Below are 20567 nucleotides of genomic sequence, written 5' to 3'. Positions count from 1 at the left end.
CACCACTGCACTCCAGCCTGAACAACAGAGTGGGATTCTGTTTTTTAAAAAAAGGGCATAACCCAGTTGAGTCACATGTAAATAAATAAAATAAATTTTTTAAAAAGTATTTTTAAAAAAATTTTTTTTGAGATGGAGGTTTGCTCTTGTTGCCCAGTCTGGAGTGCAATGGCATGCTCTCGGCTCACTGCAACCTCCACCTCCCGGGTTCAAGTGATTCTCCTGTCTCAGCCTCCCGAGTAGCTGGGATTACAGGCGCCTACCACCAAGTCCAGCTAATTTTTTGGTATTTTTAATAGAGACGGGGTTTCACAATGTTGGTCAGGCTGGTCTCAAGCTCCTGACCTCAGGTGATCCACCCGCATCGGCCTCCCAAAGTGCTGGGATTACAGGCGTGAGCCACTGCACCCAGCCAAAAAAAAAAATTTAAAAAGAAATGAGCAGAACAGCTCCTAAACGGGAGTGGAAGGACCATCTTCAGCAAGAAGCTCTAGATACAAAATCTTTATTAGTCTCTAACATGGTAACAATAAGTCTATGCATACTCACGTTTGCCCACATCTGCAAAGTAGAAGGGTCAATTTTATACAACTGATTAAAGTTACAGTATACAATGGCATCTTCTGGTAACCCGTACTGAGAACGGGTGGTTACAATAATGGTACGGGGAACCTCCTCTCCAGTTGCAGCCTTATTGTTGATCTAGAACAAGGAAAAGATGATGGTTATATTTAAAGGCAAAAGGAGTCCAATATTTCAATCCATAAGATAAAAAATGGTATAACCATTAAAAGTCACTGAATCATGAAAAAATATTCATGATATATGAAGTTTAAGAAAAGGCAAACCGTTGCAGCATTATCTTAATTTAATTTAGGGGAGACTGCACTATGAAACTTCTTGCTCTAACCAAAAAAGGTCTCAAAATCCTATTAACAATCCAACAGCTTTTGATCACTCTTTTCTTCATGAATGAAATGTCCTTTTCTAAATCACATCTTCTCTTCAAGGCTAAATTACTCCTCCAAATGGTCTCTTCTCCCAAGAGTGTCTCTCTTCACATTGATCATCACCGCTTCTGAGTTTCTACATACATAAGTAGTTTCATCTTGTAATTCTCACACATTTGAGTACTGCCTTACATTGTTACATAACTATTCCAGGTGTGCAAGGACATCTATGACCTCTAGAGGTCAGAGATCTTTGCCTTACACTCTCTTGATAGAGCTACTTATTTAAGCATGCAATATATTATTTATTGAGTACATACTACATTACTGTGATTAAGACATGGGCTCAGTAATTCAATTCAGTAGAGGATACAAACACAGGGAATTATCATCTGCTGTGCTGTATGTAATGATATATTCCAAACATTACAGAGGTATAAAGGACAGGTACCAATGAAGTAGGGATGGAGACGTTAGCGGTAAGTACGGAAATGGATTCCTGGAAGAGCTGTCTGAACTGAACGTCTGAGTAGGATTTAGCTAGGGAAAGGATGGGTTTACAGAAGCAAGAAACTGTATGGTATCTACACATAGTTCATCATATAAGAGAGTAAGGCCACAGGCAGGGAATAACAAGATATTAACACAGCAGTTTCTCAGTAAGTAATAATCTGCTGGCTGAATCCAGGAGACTTTTAAAATCAGACACACCTATATAAGATGCATGTTTCCACTAAACTCATTTCCTCATCTATAAAATGGTGATAATGACACTTGACTCCTAGAGTTATCATGAGGTTAAGGGAAATAAATGCATACTTGGCGGGACATATAATGTATTATTATCTTCTCACCTGAGTAGTTGCCAGTCCATTGCTAATACTGAATCCATTAATTGTTATTTGAATCTGTCCTCTGTTAATCATTTCAATAACTGCTTCTGCAATAGTATTCATAGGAATAACAGGCATATTAAGAGCTGTGTTACTGCTATCTGCATTGTCTCCTCCATCAGGACACTTCATCTGAAAAAAAGAAATGCATTATTAGGGAAAAGATCGTGAATGCAGTTAACTTTATTTCAATGACAATACTGACTAGGTTCTGACCTTGACAATTTTCACATCTGGTAGACTATCAAGAAATGCTTTGAGGTCGATGCCATTCAGAACTATCCGATTGTCATAAATGTGCCCATTGGACTTAAAATCGATGACTGCTTTTTTCTAATGGAAAAAATAGTTTCAGACATGTCTTTTAGGATTTACACAGACAATAGCAAGGAAATAAAAAGCTACAGTTCTTTGAAATTCCTCCATAGCACTGTTTCATACCTACCTTCAGGTGAGGGAACATATTAGCATGATCACCAATAAAAAAAGTGTGGGGCATATAAGCCAATTTCTCAGAATACTGCTCAGCAACTTCAGCTGGCGAAGTTTCCTGATCAGTGATAATATAATCCATGAAAAGCGCACCACTCGTCCCAGGGTATCCCAGCCACATTGCCTTAAAAAAATCAGATCAAAAACTGATTAAGAACTTTTATCAGTACACTTATCTCTAAATTCATCAAGTCATATACATTAAATATGTACAACTTTTTGTATGTCAACTGTACCTCAATAAAGTGGTTTTTAAAAAAAGAACCTAAAGGTGCCAAAATTAAATAAGTAAATAAACAAGGAGGTCTAACTCTTTTTTAGAGACAGGGTCTCACTCTGTTCCCTAGGCTGGAATACAATGGTGCAATCGTAGATCACTACAGCCTCAAACTCCTGGGCTCAAGCAATCCTTCTGCCTCAGCCTCCAGAGTAGCCAGGATTACAGGCACTTGCCACACGCACAGTAAGGCTGACTTCTTTAGCCGAAAGCAATGAAGTAGTTCTATAAGAGAGACTCTCACTCTGTCACCCGGGCTGGAGTGCAGTGGCACAGTGATAGTTCACTGCAGCCTCAAACTCCTAGGCTTAAGCAATCCTTCCACCTTAGCCTCCCGAATAGCTGGGATCACAGAGGCACACTACCACTCTAGCCAATTTTTTAATTTTTTGTAGAGATAGGGTGTTTTGCTTTGTTGCCCAGGCAGGTCTCAAACTCCTGGTTTCAAGAGATCCTCCTGCCTAAGCATCCCAAAGTGCTGGGATTACAGGCATGAGACACCATACCCGGCCTGTATTTTAGACTAACTTTCAAAATGCTAAAATGTTCTTCAAATTTGCAAGACAGAGTAACTGTTCATAGCCAACCATGAATTGCATGTCTCCATATACATGTACCTATAAGCATTGTGCTCTACACTATTTTTGTCCTGTGCATTTCAACAACTTAAAAAAATTAAAATTATGTCTGCCCTACAGTTTCAAATATCAGTTAACCAGAGAGAGGAAAAGCAGCACATCACTGTCTTCTTAGCCAAATACATGTTATAAGTGATGACTGTTAATTTGTTTACCTGAATAGGAGCTGGCCTGAGAGCAAAAAGCTCATTTCGAGCACCCTTAGTATAGCCATTCATATTTACAAGGATATGAATTCCATCCTGATGGATGCGATCAGCTGCTTTTCCATTGCACGGAATCTACAGAATAGAAAATAAGAACTCACTATGTATAATCTCAGATCAATTCCATTAGTTTTAATGGCATTTAACATAATTCAGATTCCCAGATGGAAAAGAGGTAAGAACACAAATTAACTACATTAATTCGGGCACAAATATGGTTGAGTGCCATTAAAATGGGCCCAAAGCATTAGAGAAACAGAACACAAAGGAATGAAAGTTCACTTCTGGATTGAATATATGGGTAACAACATTTCATAGAGAAATTGGTATTTGAAATTTGTAATCTTTTTTTTTTTTTATTTGGTAGGGACAGGGTCTCACTATGTTGCCCATGATGGCCTCAAGCAATCCTTCCACCTCAGCCTCACAAAGGATTATACACGTGAGCCACTGCACCCAGCCTCGAACTGGTATTTGAAATAGGTCTTCAAAGACGAATAGGAGTTTGAAGGAGTTTAACAGAATACAATCTCAGTAGAGAACAGTATGAATGAAGAACTAGAGTAAAGTGTGAGGCAGTTTAGAAAATGGTGAGTAGGCCGGGCATGGTGGCTCACACCTGTAATCCCAGCCCTTTGGGAGGCCGAGGCGGGTGGATCACCTGAAGTCAGGAGTTTCAGACCAGCCTGGCCAATGTGGTGAGACCCCATCTCTACTAAAAATACAAAAATTAGCTGGGTGTGGTGGCAGGCGCCTGTAATCCCAGCTACTCGGGAGGCTGAGGCAAGAGAATTGCTTGAACCTGGGAGGCAGAGATTGCAGTGAGCCGAGATTGTGCCACTGCATTCCAGCCTGGGCGACAAGAGCAAAACTCCGTCTCAAAAAAAAAAAAAAAAAAAAAAAAGGTGAGTAATTCACTTCTATTTAGTATAGGGTATACAAGATGTTGAATGGTGAGTTAAAGTATTGACAAAGTTGTGGCAAACAGAGAAAGATTACAAAAGCTATGCTGAAGAGTTTAGACTGCAATCAATCAGCAGTGAGTCCCTAAAGGTCTCAGAGGTAGAAAGAGGTATGCTTCTTGGTCACAAAGAGTCCAACTGTGTATCAAAAATGGCCAGGCATACTTTTGAAGCAACAGCTATATTGCAAAATTTGTTGGTACATACTATTTATTAAATGAGAAGTCTCAAAACCTTTCTGCTAGGACTTCAGTGATTCATATATATATACACATACACATGTATATTTTTATATATATGCATACATACCATACCTGCATGTGTATGTACATACATACATGTGTGTACACACACACACTATATAAAGAGTATATTATCTCTATTAGTCAAAGTGACTAATAGAGTCTACAAAGAAAACACTGTAGCCTACATACTCAGCAAATTAATTCCCCCACAGGTTTCAATCTTAATTTATCATAAAACTTACGCTCCTAGAGGATACAACAATAGAACAAGTACAGAAATAAAGATAACCAAAGGCAAAGGCCCGTGGAAACTGATGAACCATAGTTCATCTATTTTTTCTTTTTTTTTTTTTTTTTTTTTTTGAGATGGAGTCTTGCTCTGTTGCCAGGCTGGAGTGCAGTGGTGCGATCTCAGCTCACTGCAACCTCCACCTCCTGGGTTCAAGCAATTCCCCTGCCTCAGCCTCCCAAGTAGCGGGGATTACAGGAATGCATCACCACACCCAGCTAATTTTTTGTATTTTAGTAGGAGACGGGGTTTCACCATGTTAGCCAAGATGGTCTCATCTCCTGACCTCATGATCCGCCCGCCTCGACCTCCCAAAGTGCTGGGATTACAGGCGTGAGTCACCACACCCGGCCCTATTTTCTTTAAAAGACCTATTTATTCTTCTCCCAAGTCACCATTTTGTCAATATTTATTAAGTATCTTCTGTCGTAAGTGCTGGCTCAATCTCCAGAAAAGTTGTATGTCCAAGCACAAGCATAACACATTTCTGTTTCATCTGCAACCTCGGAAAAAGCCATGCTGATTAACATAAATGACCAAGGAAATAAGATCAACACAATTGCCTATATGTGGTATTATAGCATTTAATACTAATCAAAAATAAACTATATGCTAATAGTTTTATTTAAACTTGCTCAAAATAAAAAGTTAAAGTATGAGAGTTTCATCTACCTGAGAAAGATCAATGAAATGATTGGCTTCTGCCATCACCTTCACTCGGAAGTTTGTGCCATCATCTGGGCTCAGGGCATAACAGAACACCTGAAAGGCAGCACATGGCATATTTAATAACACTGGCTCAAATCTTTCCAAAAGACACGGGGTTTCCATGCCTCATGGTGACAAGCCAACATTGTGGGTTTTTTCTTTCTTAAACAAATAGTGATTCTAGAGAAACACTAGTCTTACCTCAAATTTATCAGGATTGTGCATGCCTGGAATAGACTGCATAAGGTGAGAAGTAGGATGATTCCCAAAGTCAGAACTCACATATCCTACACGCAGCCGACCATCACTGAGCTTCAAGTCTTTTGGATGTTCATATGGTGGTTTATGAAGAACATTAATCTATCAACAGAATCCAATGCTTGTTAGTAAAATCTACATAAATTTTCATCTAGGAAAACTGACGAAAAACACACCAAACCTATACCTCACACCTGTTGAAAAAGGTCTGCCCAGAGCATTTAGTTAATATTGCCGGAGAGATGCAACCTCAGCACTTTATGTAATATGCTTCATACTTTGACCTGCTCCTGAGATCTATAAAGCATGAGCAAATCCCAGCACTCTGGGAAGGCAAGGAGGTGGATTGCTTGAGGTCAGGAGTTCGAGACCAGCCTGGCCAACACGGTGAAATCCAATCTCTAGTAAAAAAAAAAAAAAAATTTAAAAAAAAAAAAAAAATTAGCTGGGCGTGGTGGTGCGTGCTTGTAGTCCCAGCTACCTGGGAGGCTGAGGTGGGAGAATCGCCCAAACCTGGGAGGGTGGAGGTTGCAGTAAGCCAAGGTTGTGCCACTGTACTCCAGCCTGGGCAACAGAGCAAGACCCTGTCCCAAAAAAAAAGAAAAAGTGCGAGCAAATCTAAAACTTGTAGGTATGAAGCAGTATGGACAGAGCATGGTTTCCTCCCGCATATTAGAAAATTCTATAGGGAAACATTTTCTAAAAACAAAATTATGGCCGGGGGCAGTGGCTCATGCCTGTAATCCCAGCACTTTGGGAGGCTGAGGCAGGCGGATCACCTGAGGTCAGGAGTTCGAGACCAGCCTAGCATGGCAAAGCCCCATCTCTACTAAAAATACAAAAAGTAGCCGGGCGTGGTGGCACACGCCTGTAATCCTAGCTACTCGGGAAGCTGAGGCACAAGCATCACTTTAACCTGGGAGACAGAGGTTGCAGTGAGCTGAGATAGCACCACTGCACTGCAGTCTGGGTAACAGAGACACTGTCTCAAAAAAAAAAAAAAAATACACCTAGCACTCCAATCTATTATCCAACCTTTGATCTAATCCTTGATCAAGTACTGCTCTAATTCTCAAAGGTGAATACAAAATACCAAGCACTCCATTAAACATGATGGCTGGCCAGGCACAGTGGCTCACACCTGTAATCCCAGCACTTTGTCAGGGCGAGGTGGGCAGATCACTTGAGCCCAGAGGTTTGAGACCAGCTTGGGCAACATAGCAAAACCCCATCTCTACAAAAAATACAAAATTAGATGTGGTGGCATGCGCCTGTAGTCCCAGCTACTCGGGAGGCTGAGGTGGGAGGATCACCTAAACTCGGGGAGTTCGAGGCTGCAGTGAGCCATGATCACACCGCTGCACTCCAGCCTGGGCGACAGAGCAAGGCCCTGACTCAAAAAGAAAGAAAAAAAGATAAAAGAAAAAAAAAATTACGGCTTTCAACTTAAAGAAAAGTACCATTAGTCTATCATTAGTGTTTAAGTGAAGGAGTTAAGGATTCCATCTTATGAAGTGCAGGGGGTTATACTCAGGACACAATGGAAGGGGTTCTGAAGTGGCTCACAAAAGTTTTATTTCTCAACTTTATAATCATTCATTAAGCCACAGATTTGATTTGCAGAGTTTTCTGTATTTGTGTTTTAGTTTACAACAAAAAGATTAAAACAAAAGAATCACACCTTATCTAAGCACAGGTTGCCGTGCCTCTCAGCAATAGCCTTCCTGAAGCCATGAGAAAGAGGATATAGCATACTATGATGAGGATGCACAGAAGGCAACCTATTCTTCTCTAACTGGTCAGCCACAATACTGACCAACTTCTTCATTCGCTCATCATAGTCTGTCCAATCACAGACAATCTAGAGAAAGCAAAAAGAAGTTATTATCCAGAAAGCCCTATCCCAGTATTTAATATTTGATATGTCTTTGGCCTAAAGTAATGTCAGATAGCCTATTAAAAACACTATTTCCAGTCAGGCTTGGATTCTTATGGCATACAACAAAAAACAAAGAGCCAATTACTGGCCTGTTATTCTTTACCTGCAGGCAATGAGCCAAGTTACAATAAGCATCAGGAAAATCAGGCTTAAGTTTCAGAGCCGTGCGATAAGAAGCTATAGCTTCTGGAATATTCCCTGAATCCTGGAAAATAAATAAAGCAGGATGGTAAAAAGCTTCCAAAAATTAAATTTTAGGTGTTAAACTGCACATATTATGATAAACAGTAGTACCTTATGAATGGAAGCCAGATTGCTATGCGCATCTGCAAATGCAGGATTAATTTGGATGGCACGCGTGTAACACTGCAAGGCTCCCTGAACATCCTGCATCTCCTTTAGAGTGTTTCCCATATTAGAGTAGGCATCAGCAAAGGTAGGACTGATTCTAAAAGACAAGCCAAAGGTTTTATTTCTCCAATACAAAAATCTTTAACCCACTGTAATGCTAACTTATTCTATTGTTATTTAAAGCCATTTTAGCATCTGCAATGTGCCGAATGTCAAACATTTTAAAATTAAAAATAATTTTAAAAATAAGGCTGTTAATGTCTCTTACCGAATAGCCTCCTTATAATGCATTAGAGCTTCCTGCAGTTTTCCCTGCTGCTGCAGTACACTTGCTAAATTTGAATGGGCAGCAGCAAACTCTGGGAAGACCTATAAAGAGTCAAGATCATAACTGAGATTAAAAAAATTGCTAAAGCAGCAGTAATAACTCACCACCTTAAGAACTTTGCTCAAGTACGTTTAAACCCCTAAACTTGGCTCTACCTTTTCCAAGTCTATTCATTCTCAAATTCTACCTCTTCCTCTATTTTATACCTCTTCTTGTTTCAAACATAATGAGGTACACCTCTTCTCCTCTTAGTTTATCCTGACCACTCCAACACCACTGAAATCTCTCTCTGCTAAACTCCTACCATATCTACTAACCACTACCATACAGCCATCAGGCACTAAGATTATATACTTTTAAGTAACTTCTCTTGAACTGTGGGTTAATGTTTAATTTTTTTGTACAGATCTTATCCACAGAATAATGAATTCTGAATGCAGGGATTTTCTGGAATGTCACATAGGGCCTCACATCATACCTTAGGTACTCAATTATTAGTTCAATGAATAATCCTCTTGTAAATGATTCAACCACTATTTTTACAAAAGAGGTGGATGATGGTAAATTTAACTGCTTTCCCTCTACTATCACGCTAAATGCCCAGCTACACCACCCTCACATACTTCTAATGCTTTACGATACAAGCGAACTGCCTCTTCAATGTTTCCCTGTTCTCGTTTGATATTGGCTAGGTTATTCAGAGAGTCTGCATGGGTGGGACACAGACGGAGAGCTGTATTATAACAATCTTCTGCTTCAGCAACCTAGAAAACAAAACAAAGTCTTCAAAAACTGTAGAGAATCATAAAGCCTCCACTGATAACTGTTCTAATAATTGCTTAATTAAGCCTAATGGCTGGTAATGCTACAGAAAATTGATATTTTTTGGTATTCTTACCCTCAACCAAAACTCTAAAGTAAACCAATATACCATCTCAATACTTGTACAAAAGACTTTCCTTTTTTGCTGTTTTTTGGTTTTTGTGATTTTTTGAGACAGAGTCTCGCTCTGTTGCCCAGGCTGGAGTGCTGTGGCACAATCTTGGCCCATTGCAGCCTCAACCTCCCAGGACTCAATTGATCCTCCCACCTCGGCCTCCCAAGGAGCTGGGACTACAGGTGTGCGCCACCATGCCCGGCTAATTTTTGTATTTCTTGTAGAGACAGGGTTTCGTCATGTTGCCTAGGCTGGTCTCGAAACCCTAGGCTCAAGCAATCCTCCCATCGTGGCCTCCCGAAGTGCTGGCATTACAAGTGTGAGCCACCACACCTGGCCAGAAAAGACTCTTAATCCTACCAGATAACAAATAGAATGAGTAAAAATCCTTACACTGCCCTTCTCTTTGAGAGCATTGGCTAGGTTGCAGTAAGCATCAGGGAAATGTGGTTGTAGTTCGATAGCCCGCCTGTAGGTGTCTATTGCCAGATCTATCAGGCCTTGCTCATAGTATACACAAGCCAGGTTGCCGTGCACCACTGCATGATTCGGACTCAAACTTAGGGCACGAAGATAAGCTGCCACAGCTCTGTAAATAAACACACACACACACACACACACAAAATGTAACTCATTCTTAATGGATGGTTTGTTACAACTCATTCAAGCTGTACTATATCAAAATATATCAAGTCATTGTAATTATTACATAATTCGTGCTGTATTATATTTTAACCTCAAACCAAAATCACACCTTTATAAAATGTGTCTTTACACTGGGAAATTTTCTACTCCCACATAAAAAATAGGCTTTCCTCTGACAACAACAAAAAATTTAAAAGTCAGGGTTTACTTTGCTTTCTAAATCAGGTCAAAGGAATAATGTAGTCTAAGAAAGAACCATTTCAACCATTTTAACAATAAAAAAATTTCAACTAAACTCCCAATGAGAAAGATAACGGCTTTGAGGAAAGCCAACAACAAAAAGTCAGGCAACAAACAACATCTATAAATAAAAGGCAACACAGGACATGGACAGAGAACAACGTACTAGAAAAGACAAATATGTTTCAATGGACTATTGTCATCATTTCAGTCCAAACTGTCAAGTGTCAATACAACAAAGATTCAAGAAAATTTATTAAACAGAACATTCTCTCACCTGTCAAAAATGCGTGCCTCTTTCAAGACATTTCCTAAATTGATATAAGCATCCAGAAAGTTTGGGTCAAGAGTGACAGCCTAAAAATTTCAAGACAGTTAGTTACTCAGAGCAAGTTAGAATTTCACCAGATCAACTTCCCAATTACAATTTTTTTACTCCAAGGTCCTTGCAGACTTTCAATTACATTTCATTTTAATAAACCAATTATTTATTTAGTACCTTCTCATTATTTTTACAAACCTCAACATTATCAAAATAACTTCTCATGCCTCATGTTCTCATGAGCAAAATGGGTCCTGAAGAGAAAAATTAAAAATTGGGCCTGCTCCAATTTCATTAAACTGAATACTTCTAATGATTGGCCCTATTTTATTCACAATTAACCAGTCTAACTCTTCTGAAAAATAGTGGCAAAAGAGGCAGCAAACTCTTACTGAAAAGGTAAATATATACCTCAGTTGTACGCATACAAACTACATGCTCAGCAAGACCTTATTAAGACATGCAATTAGAGCTGTATACACAGTAAGATACAATACTTCAAGGAAATACTAACCATTAAACGGTGTCATCCAGATAGCTGTCATGTTGTCTAGAGCAGTGATTCTCAACCCTGGCAGTATATTAAGAATTTACCTCCTAGAAAAGGTACCTAGGCTCTATCACAGGCCAGTGAAATCAGACCCTCTGAAGATAGGGTCAGGATATCCAGATCTTTTATAAGCTCCTCACGTTTAACCAAGGAAGAGAAACATTGATCAAGAAAGATACTCCTACAGTATAGTAAATGCAAACTTCAATCAAAACACCGGCCGGGTGTTGAAGGCTCACACGTGTAATCCCAGTACTTTGGGAGGCCCAGGTCGGACTACTTGAGGTCAGGAGTTCAAGACCAGCCTGGCCAACATGGTGAAACCCCATCTCTACTAAAAACACAAAAATTACCTGGGCATGGTGATGTGCAACTGTAGTCCCAGCTACTTGAGAGGCTGAGGCATGAGAATGGCTTGAACTCGAGAGGCAGAGGTTACAGTGAGCCAAGATTGTGCCACTGCACTCCAGCCTGGGCAACAGAGCAAGACTGTGTCTCCAACAACAACAACAAAAAAAAAAAAAAAAAAAAAAAAACCACACACACTGAAAAGGTATTTGATTAAGACACTGAGTAATTGTGTGTTTATTGAAGACTGATAAAGAACACTTCATCTGCTGGGCGCAGTGGCTCATGCCTGTAATCCCAGCACTTTGGGAGGCCAAGGCGGGCAGATCACTTGAGGCCCAGAGTTCAAGACCACCCTGGCCAACATGGCGAAACCCTGTCTCTACTAAAAAATACAAAAAGTTAGCCGGGCATGGTGGCTCACACCTGTAATCCCAGCTACTCAGGAGGCTGAGGCAGGAGAATTGCTTGAACCTGGGAGGCAGAAGCTGCAGTGAGCTGAGATCGTGCCACTGCACTCCAGCCTGGGCTACAGAGCAAGATTCGGTCTCAAAAAAAATAAAGAACACTTCATCTTCACTTAGATGACAACTCTGCAGTAAACACTGCATGATGCATTTTAGATTGTCTATAGTGATAGATGTCCACCCCAAGAACTTTTAAACTTTATAACAGAAATGTTTAAACATATACAAAAGCAGAGGAACATCACGTCCAAGTCTCCATTATCCATTTTCAACAATTCATATATCATGTTTGATCTTATTTAATCTATACTCCAACTTATTCCCCCTCTTCGCAGATCATTTTGAAGCAAAGCTCAGACATATTCCATTCGAAAATAGTTCAATATGTATCTCAGGGACAACACAAGAATGCTTTTTCCTCCCAACCTAACCACAATACCATTATCATACCTAACAGAAAAAAAAAAAAAAGACAGCAATTCCTTCATATTAAATATCAGCTGGGCGTGGTGGCTCATGCCTGTAATCCTAGCACTTTGGGAGGCCGAGGCAGGCAGACTGCCTGAGCTCAGGAGTTCAAGACCTGCGAACATGGCAAAGCCCTGTTTCTACTAAAAATACAAAAAGTTTGCCAGGCGCGATGGCGCAGGCCTGTAGTCCCACCTACTCTGGAGGCTGAGGCAAGTGAATCCCTTGAGCCCAGGAGGTGAAGGCTGCAGTGAGCCAAGATCACACCACTGCACTTCAGCCTGGGCAATCGAGTGAGACCCTGTCTCAAAAAAAAAAAATCCATTCAGTGCTCCAAATTTCTCATTAACTGAGTCAGGATCCAAATTAAGACCAATATAATTTGTCAATGTGCCTCTCTGAGTTTCTTTTAATCCTTTAAAAGTTTGTTTGTGTGTTTGTTTATTTTTGGAGGCGGAGTGTCACTCATTATTTTTGGAGACGGAGTGTCATTCACTCTGTCGCCCAGGCTGGAGTGCAGTGGCACGATCTTGGCTCACTGCAACCTCCTCCTCCTCCCGGGGTTCAGGCAATTCTCCTGCCTCAGCCTCCTAAGTAGCTGGGATTACAGGAACACGCCACCGAACCCGGCTGTTTTTTTTCCTTTTGTATTTTGAGTAGAGATGGGGTTTCACCATGTTGGCCAGGCTGGTCTCAAACTCCTGACCTCAAGTGATCCACTCGCTCGGGAGTGATCCACTCGCCTCCCAAAGTGCTGAGATTACAGGGGTGAGCTACCGCACCCGGCCTAAAAGTTTAATTTAAATCTCCATTTTTATTACAATTTGTTGAAGTAAGAAGGTCAGCTTCCCAAAGTTTGAATTTTGCTGACTGCATCCCTGTGGTGTCCTTTAACATGTTTCCTGTCCCGTATGTCTCCTGTAAATTGGTAGGTAGAACCAGAAGCTTAATTAGGTTTGTGTTCTTTTCTCTTTGTGCAAGACTACTTCACTGGTGAAATTGTTTACCACAAGGTACTTAATACCTCATTGTATCTCGTTTTCGTCACTGATAAATGCTTTAACTTTTTTTTTTTTTTTTTTTTTTGAGATGGAGTCTTGCTCTGTCGCTCAGGCTGGAATGCAATGGCGCAATCTCGGCTCACTGCAACCTCTGCCTCCCAGGTTCAAGAGATTCTCCTGCCTCCACCTCCCAAGTAGCTGGGATTACAGGCTCCTGCTACCATGCCCGGCTAATTTTTGTATTTTTAATAGAGACAGGGTTTCGCCATGTTGGCCAGGCTGGTCTCGAACTCCTGACCTCAGGTGATCCACCTGCTATGGCCTCCCAAAGTGCTGGGATTACAGGCATGAGCCACCACACCCGGCCTAAATGCTTTCACTATTAATGGTGATACTCTATCATTCCTTCTTCACTTATTAGCTAGAATGCTTTTATAAAGAAAAGCTTCCCCCATCAACTATTGGGTTACTCTATGGTCCAGTTCATACAGGAGAGGGAAGACAAATGCTTTATTAATTTTTAAATTTAAAGTTGATATATAATTGTGTGTATTTATGGCATACAATGTGATGGTTTGATCCATGTATACATTTTAGAAAGAGTCAACCAAGCTAATTAACATACCCATCACCTCACTAACTTACTTTTTTGTGGTTGAGGACATTAAAAACCTATTCTTTTTGCAATTTTTAAATATACATTATTAACAACTGTGGTCACCATGCAGTACTACAGATCACTAAAACTTATTCCTCCAGTCTAACTGAAACTTTGTGCACTTTGATCAATTTCTCCCTTTTCCCCATCCCTCCTCCACCCCCCAAGCCTCACCACCCTTCTACTCTCTGTTTCTATGAAATCAACCTTTTTAGATTCCACAAATAGGTGACATAATACAGTATCTAACTTTCTGTGCCTGGTTTCACTTAGCATAAAGCACAGATAACAAAAGCAAAAATACGCAATGAGATTGCATCAAACTAAAAAGCTTCTGCACAGTAAAGGAAACAATTACACAGAGTGAATAGGCAACCCTGGGTTAGGAGAAAGCATTTGCAAACTATATATCTGATAAAGGGATAAGGAACTCAACTCTAGCAAATACGCCCATTAAAATACGGGCAAAGGATCTAAACAGACATTTCTCAAAAGAAGAGGTACAGGCCAGACACAGTGGGGCTCATGCCTGTAATCCCATCACTTTGGGAGGCCGAGGTGGGAGGATCACTTGAGCCCAGGAGTTCGAGGTTGCAGTGAGCTATTATGGCGCCACTGCAGTCCAGCCTGGGCAACAGAGCAGGACCTCATCTCAAAAAAACAAAACAAAACAAAAAAAACAAATGGCAAGCAGATATATAAAAAATATGCTCAACATCACTAATCATCAAGGAAATGCAAAATAAAACCATGAGTTAGCATCTTACATTTGTTAGTATAGCTATCATCAAAAGGACGAATAAAAACAAGTGTTAGTGAGGATGTAAAGAAAGGGAAGCCTTGTAACTGATGGGGGAAGTATAAATTGGTACAGCCATTTTGGGAACTAGTATAGAGGTTCCTCAAAAACTTTATTCTTCTCTTTTTAACCAGTTTTCCAAATTAATTCCTCCTTATAAGTCTTCCAAAGGTGATCAATGAATTTTTTAGCATAATTATGAGCTCACAGATTTAAACATATTTGATAAGTTTTAGTATATTTCAATTATTATTCCTACTGATGCTCAAGTCTGCATCTTTAGCCAGTGGGAGCAAGTTGCTTCCTGAGTCCTTTTGATGCAAAGTAATATGTCAAAGCTTCCTTGCTTTCTGGTATGACAAGACATTACAAAAATTTTTTTAAATTTCCTGCCCCAGACCTGGAATCTGCCTTTTCACCAAGAAGCCCTGCTTCTTTAAAGCCCATTTATAAAAATCATTTTTAATTACTAAAGTACATTTTTTTTGAGACAGGGTCTCACTCCGTCGCCCAGGCTGGAGTGCAGTGGCATGATCACAGCTCACTGCAGACTCAAACTCCCAAGCTCAGGTGATCCTCCCATCTCAGCCTCCCCAGTAGCTGTGACTACAGGCGTGCGCCACCACACATGGCTACTTTTTGTATTTTTTGTAGAGACAGGGTCTTACTATGTTGCCCAGGCTGGTCTCAAACTACTAGGCTCAAGCAATCCTCCCACCTCAGCCTCCCAAAGTGCTGGATTACAGGTGTGAGCCACTGCACGCAGCCTAAAGTACATTTTCAACACAAAACTGGAAACTGCCATACCATGTACTATCCAGCAAACGCTGCAATAAAGATGTTCCTCAACTTAGGATGGGGTTATGTCCCGATACACCCATAAGTTGAAAATACCTTAAGTCAAAATGCATTTATAACACTTAGTGAACATCCTAGCTTAGCCTAATTTTTTTTTTTTTTTTGAGACAGGGCCTCACTTTTGTCACCCAGGCTGAAGTGCAGTGGTGCAATCTTGGCTCACTGCAACCTCCAGCTCCCAGGCCCAAGCAATCCTCCCACCTCAGCCCTACAAATGGCTGGAACTACAGGAGCACACCACCACACCCAGCTGATTTTTGTAGAGACAGGGTCTTGTTATGTTGTCCAGGCTGGTCTTCAACTCCTAAGCTCAAGCAATTTGCCCGCCTCGGCCTCCCAAAGCACTGGGATCACAGATGTGAGCTACCACACCTGGCCCGCCTAGCCTCATTTTAAACATGCTCAGAACACATTAGCCTACAGTTAGGTAAAATTATCTAATACAAAGCCCTTTTTTAAAACTTTGAGTTTTATTTTAATTCCAACATTTATTTTAGGTTTGGGGTACACATGCAGGTTTGTTACATGGGTAAATTGTGTCACAGCAATTTGGTATACAAATGATTTTGTCACTCAGGTAGTGAACATAGTACCTGGTAAGTAGTTTTTGTACCCTCACACTCCTCTCACCCTCCACCCTCAAGTAAGCCCCACTGTCTATTGTTCCCCTTTGTGTCCATGTGTACCCAATGCTTAGCTCCCACTTGTGAGAACGTGCAGTATTTGGTTTTCTGTTCCTGCGTTAATTCACTTAGGATAATAACCTCCAGATGCATCCATGTTGCTGCAAAGGACATGATTTCATTTTTGATGGCTACATGGTATTCCATGGCATATATGTACCACATTTTCTTTAGCCCACTGTTGATGGGCATATAGGTTGATTCCATGTCTTTGCTATTGTGAAGTGATGAACATACGCATGCATGTGTCTTTATGGTACCTTTTTATTTTTTAATCTTAGAGACAGGGTCTCACTCTGTCACTCAGGCTAAGTACAGTGACATGGTCATAGCTCACTGCAGCCTCTAACTCCTGGGCTCAAGTGATCCTCCTGCCTCAGCCTCCTCCTTATTTTATAATAGTGTGTTGGGCATCTCATGTAATTTACTGAATCTTGTACTGAAAGGGAAAACCAGAATGGCTACATGGGTACTCAAAGTATGATTTCTATTGAATGTGTATCTCTTTTGCACCATTGTCAAGTTGAAAAATTATTTAAGTCAAATCATTGTTCTCTGTAAGTCACATACTACCTATACTGCCAGAGAAACAAAGATATAATGTCACTGGTTAAGACCTATTATTTAGTTCTAGTAAAAACACTACATGCATAAGCACTTCAAAAATACCAATTATTTAATGACTAACCTTTTCAAAGTGATGAATTGCAAGCCAAATTTCCCCTTGTGCATTGAAAACACAGCCAAGATTACTCCAAGCTACTGCAAAGTTCGGTTGCGTCTCAATTGCTTTCAAATAACATGCCTTAGGAGGGGTTAATGAAAGAAGATGGGAGGGAAAGGAGGTAAAGGGAAAGGGGAAAATTTGTAAAGGGAAAAAAAAAAGATTGGGGGGAGGGGGGGAAGAAGGTGATATCATTATTCCTTCTCTGACCAGCCAAAAGTGACCCTGCAGCATAGGCTCGCTTGCGCCAAAACTAATGCGCTGCCACAGCTGGCTGCTCCTGCGCCTGCGCCACCAGAACCCAAGTGCAAACCACCATGTTCAGTTCTGCCAACCAAAGACCAACCCTTACACTGAGACTTAACTGGGAAGTCAGTTGCTATAAGGCTCCATGCTGGAGTTCTCTTATCCAAACTATGGGTCCTTGTCATGTTTTCAAGTGCTATCTAGAGGGCGCAACTTGAGGCCGAGTTTTCCTACTCCCACTGTTTCCCAAAGTGTGTTCTATGAGGTGTTAAGAGGTATGGCTGAAAAAAAAGGGAGTTCATGATCAAATAAATTTGGAAAATAGGTTTCTTTACTGGACTTCCCTAAGCCTTTAATAGTATAACAGGGTTCCCTGAACTTAGTTGACCATGGAACTCTTCTTTCATTGGGCATTTTATTAGAATACTACGGAACACATTTTGGGAAATGCTGCTCTTCAACAATGTTCCTCACTAACACCAAAACTATGCTACTGAGGAGAAAAATGTCTTTCTGCCAAGTAGGATATCATAAAGCCAGGCTTTAAGTTACATTCTCACAATGCCCCCGCCTCCCAAGGAGGACTGAAGCTAAAACCTCACATGACAGGATTGCACCTAGGTTGAGGTCCCTGTAATGCGAGCGCAAACATCGCTTGCGCAACCTAACAGCATCGCACTGCGCAATCGCTGCGAACTGCTGCGCTACATAGAACACCCCTAGACGCAGCAAACGGCCAACCAGATCCATTAATCTACTAGACAGGCCCATAGAGAATATTTGTTTAATGAGATTAGTTGGACTCGAGGTATGTTAAAACCCAATTTTATCCAAAAAGGCTACAGAATAGGACTGAGGGAGCCAGTCAATCAGATTACTCATCTAGTCAACCGTTCACAGGGGTTCATTTGCACGCAATGCGCATTAACGCTGCGCAGCCTTTGCGCTACTGCAGGGTCACAGCGCATCATCAGAAGAGCAGAATGCTGCAATCCAAACAAAGAAGAAAAAAGGAAAAAAAATGAACAACAAGAAGAGTTAGAAGCTTTTACTAAGTAAATTATCTCTAATAATTTTTAATATCAATTAACTTTTACTTATCTTTGACAGAATTGTGGCTATAGTATAAAACATTCTCTTACATAACTTGCTTGTAAATAAAATTATTTTAAGCTGTTTCTGAAGCCACAAGACAGAAGATTCAGGCATGGAGGCAAATTGTTTTGCTGTGGCAGTTACAAACCCGTTACCATATTTCTCATCATGTGACTTTTCGGTGCGTTCCTTGCTGGAAGAGGAGGAGGAGGTTGTGTGTCTGCCCTAGATCCAGGCCTCGAGCTCCCTTCAGCGAGGCACCTTACGCATGGAATAGGAGGTTTCACCCACCTGAAACCTTCTAAATACAATATCAATGGTGAAAAACCAAAAACAAGAGAGAAAATAAAAACAAGATCATTAGTAAAAGTTCAACAAAGCAATTGAAATTCTTTGGATGTCTATTACATATGGGAATGAGGACAGTCTCAAGTCTGTAATATGGGAAACATGCAGAAGGGAGAGGGTTAATCAGGGCTATTGCATACAGCAGGGATTTTTGCTGGAAGAAAGGCTCTTCATTTTCTATAAAGACAACTTAATTTTGCTTCCATCTACTAGGAATATGCTGGCTTGAATTTTCAAATGCACTGATTACAAAAGAAATACATTGCATTTCACTCAAGAGTATTTTCTTGTTTACTAAGTTCTCACAAAAAAACAGAATAACATTTTTCAAACTAGGTGTCTCCAGAGCTCTGAAATAAAGAAGTCAGCAACCTAAGGCAGGCGCAATGTCTCAGCCTAAACCGATCTCTAAAGCTGCAGTGAAGTGCAATTCATGTTAGCTGTCCGCTTGGTGGGGTGACAATTAATAGGAGCTTATCAAATATTTGTTCTATAAATTACCAATTAGATTTATCAGCTAAGATTGAAATCAATTACAGTTCATTAACTGGCAACCTACATAAGGTTAATCCAAAATGTCAGCAGAATTTATGAGCTGTGCACTTAAAACTAGTGCCTTTTAACATTAGATGGTGCTGAAAAGCCTTCTCCCTCCCTGGATGAAGCAGTCAAACAGACAGCTACGCTGCGCATACACTCCACGCATTAGCATGCGCGTGGGGCTCAGAGCAACAGGTGGGAGTTTCAGAAGCATTCTGGTTTCTCCCCACTCCTCACCCCTGCAGCGCGGTTGCGTAAGGTGGCTTGTAACAAGACAACTGCATTTATAAATTTAATTTTAAATTATACCAAAAGCTTTAATTAACCCAACCTGGTGTTCAAATTCATTATTTGGAAACACAGAATGCTAAAAGCCACCTTTCCACTTTGGCAAGTTTTCTTTCGATCAGTCCATTTCCCAAACAAACCAGCTTTGTCCTTCTGACCTTTTTTTTAAGGGGTTGGGGTGGGGAGGAATAAAAGAAGGAAATGAGGAAGAAAAGAAGGTAGACAACTAGGATTGGAAAAGAGGAAAAAGGAACTTGGGAAGGGAGTGGGGACAAGAAGGGACAGGATGTTCCAATTATTAATTTGCAATCATTTTAACAGCCTTTCTTCCACTGAAAAAAGGGTGAGGAAGATGAAGGGAGGAAGGTTAAATAAGAATTTTAAATGCCAGTATTACAGGGTAACATTTGGATGAAATTCTTCTCCACTTACAAGCCACAAAGGACTTAGAAGAGCAGCATTTTCAATGGCACCTGCATCATATAGGAGTCTTGAGCCAAATCACAGGCGCTCTGCTTGTCACCAGCAGGCAAGCCTCAGATTTGAAGGAATGTTATTTATTCCCACATAAGATCATGACGGAGCCCAGTGTTATAAAGATGGTCTAGCTCAGCAGAAAGGCTCCAAAATGTTCAGGTTCTTGCTTTACCCTCAGATTTAGAACAGATATGCCAAAGCCTGGCCCTGCTCTATTCTGAGGCGATTCATGCCGTCAGTTTTCCTCAGTTTCAAAGGGCTGTTTTGTGAAGATAGCTCAATGAAGAGTTGAAGACTTGGCAAAAAGTACAAGTTTTCATAATACTGATGTTTAAAT

At 40.6% G+C, this 20567-nt stretch overlaps 1 protein-coding gene across 2 annotated transcripts in view; it reads right to left on the bottom strand.

Moving 5' to 3' along the window:
• Nucleotides 1-20567, bottom strand: part of OGT (O-linked N-acetylglucosamine (GlcNAc) transferase) — a 42933-nt gene that overhangs the window by 10893 nt on the left and 11473 nt on the right. For both annotated transcript variants that reach the window (XM_030806489.1, XM_030806490.1), the window contains exons 5-19: nt 17201-17317; nt 10636-10715; nt 9867-10062; nt 9160-9300; nt 8477-8577; nt 8152-8305; nt 7961-8062; nt 7600-7779; nt 5862-6020; nt 5625-5714; nt 3406-3531; nt 2289-2459; nt 2060-2176; nt 1805-1975; nt 550-702 (exon numbers count right to left, since the gene is read on the bottom strand). In XM_030806489.1, coding sequence (XP_030662349.1) covers nt 550-702; nt 1805-1975; nt 2060-2176; nt 2289-2459; nt 3406-3531; nt 5625-5714; nt 5862-6020; nt 7600-7779; nt 7961-8062; nt 8152-8305; nt 8477-8577; nt 9160-9300; nt 9867-10062; nt 10636-10715; nt 17201-17317 — 2058 coding nt within the window. The remainder of the gene's footprint in view (nt 1-549; nt 703-1804; nt 1976-2059; nt 2177-2288; nt 2460-3405; nt 3532-5624; nt 5715-5861; nt 6021-7599; nt 7780-7960; nt 8063-8151; nt 8306-8476; nt 8578-9159; nt 9301-9866; nt 10063-10635; nt 10716-17200; nt 17318-20567) is intronic.

This window comes from Nomascus leucogenys, chromosome X (genome assembly GCF_006542625.1).
Source record: "Nomascus leucogenys isolate Asia chromosome X, Asia_NLE_v1, whole genome shotgun sequence".
NCBI lineage: Eukaryota > Metazoa > Chordata > Mammalia > Primates > Hylobatidae > Nomascus > Nomascus leucogenys.
Note: the sequence above shows the minus strand (reverse complement) of the source record. Positions and strands in the feature narration are given on the sequence as shown.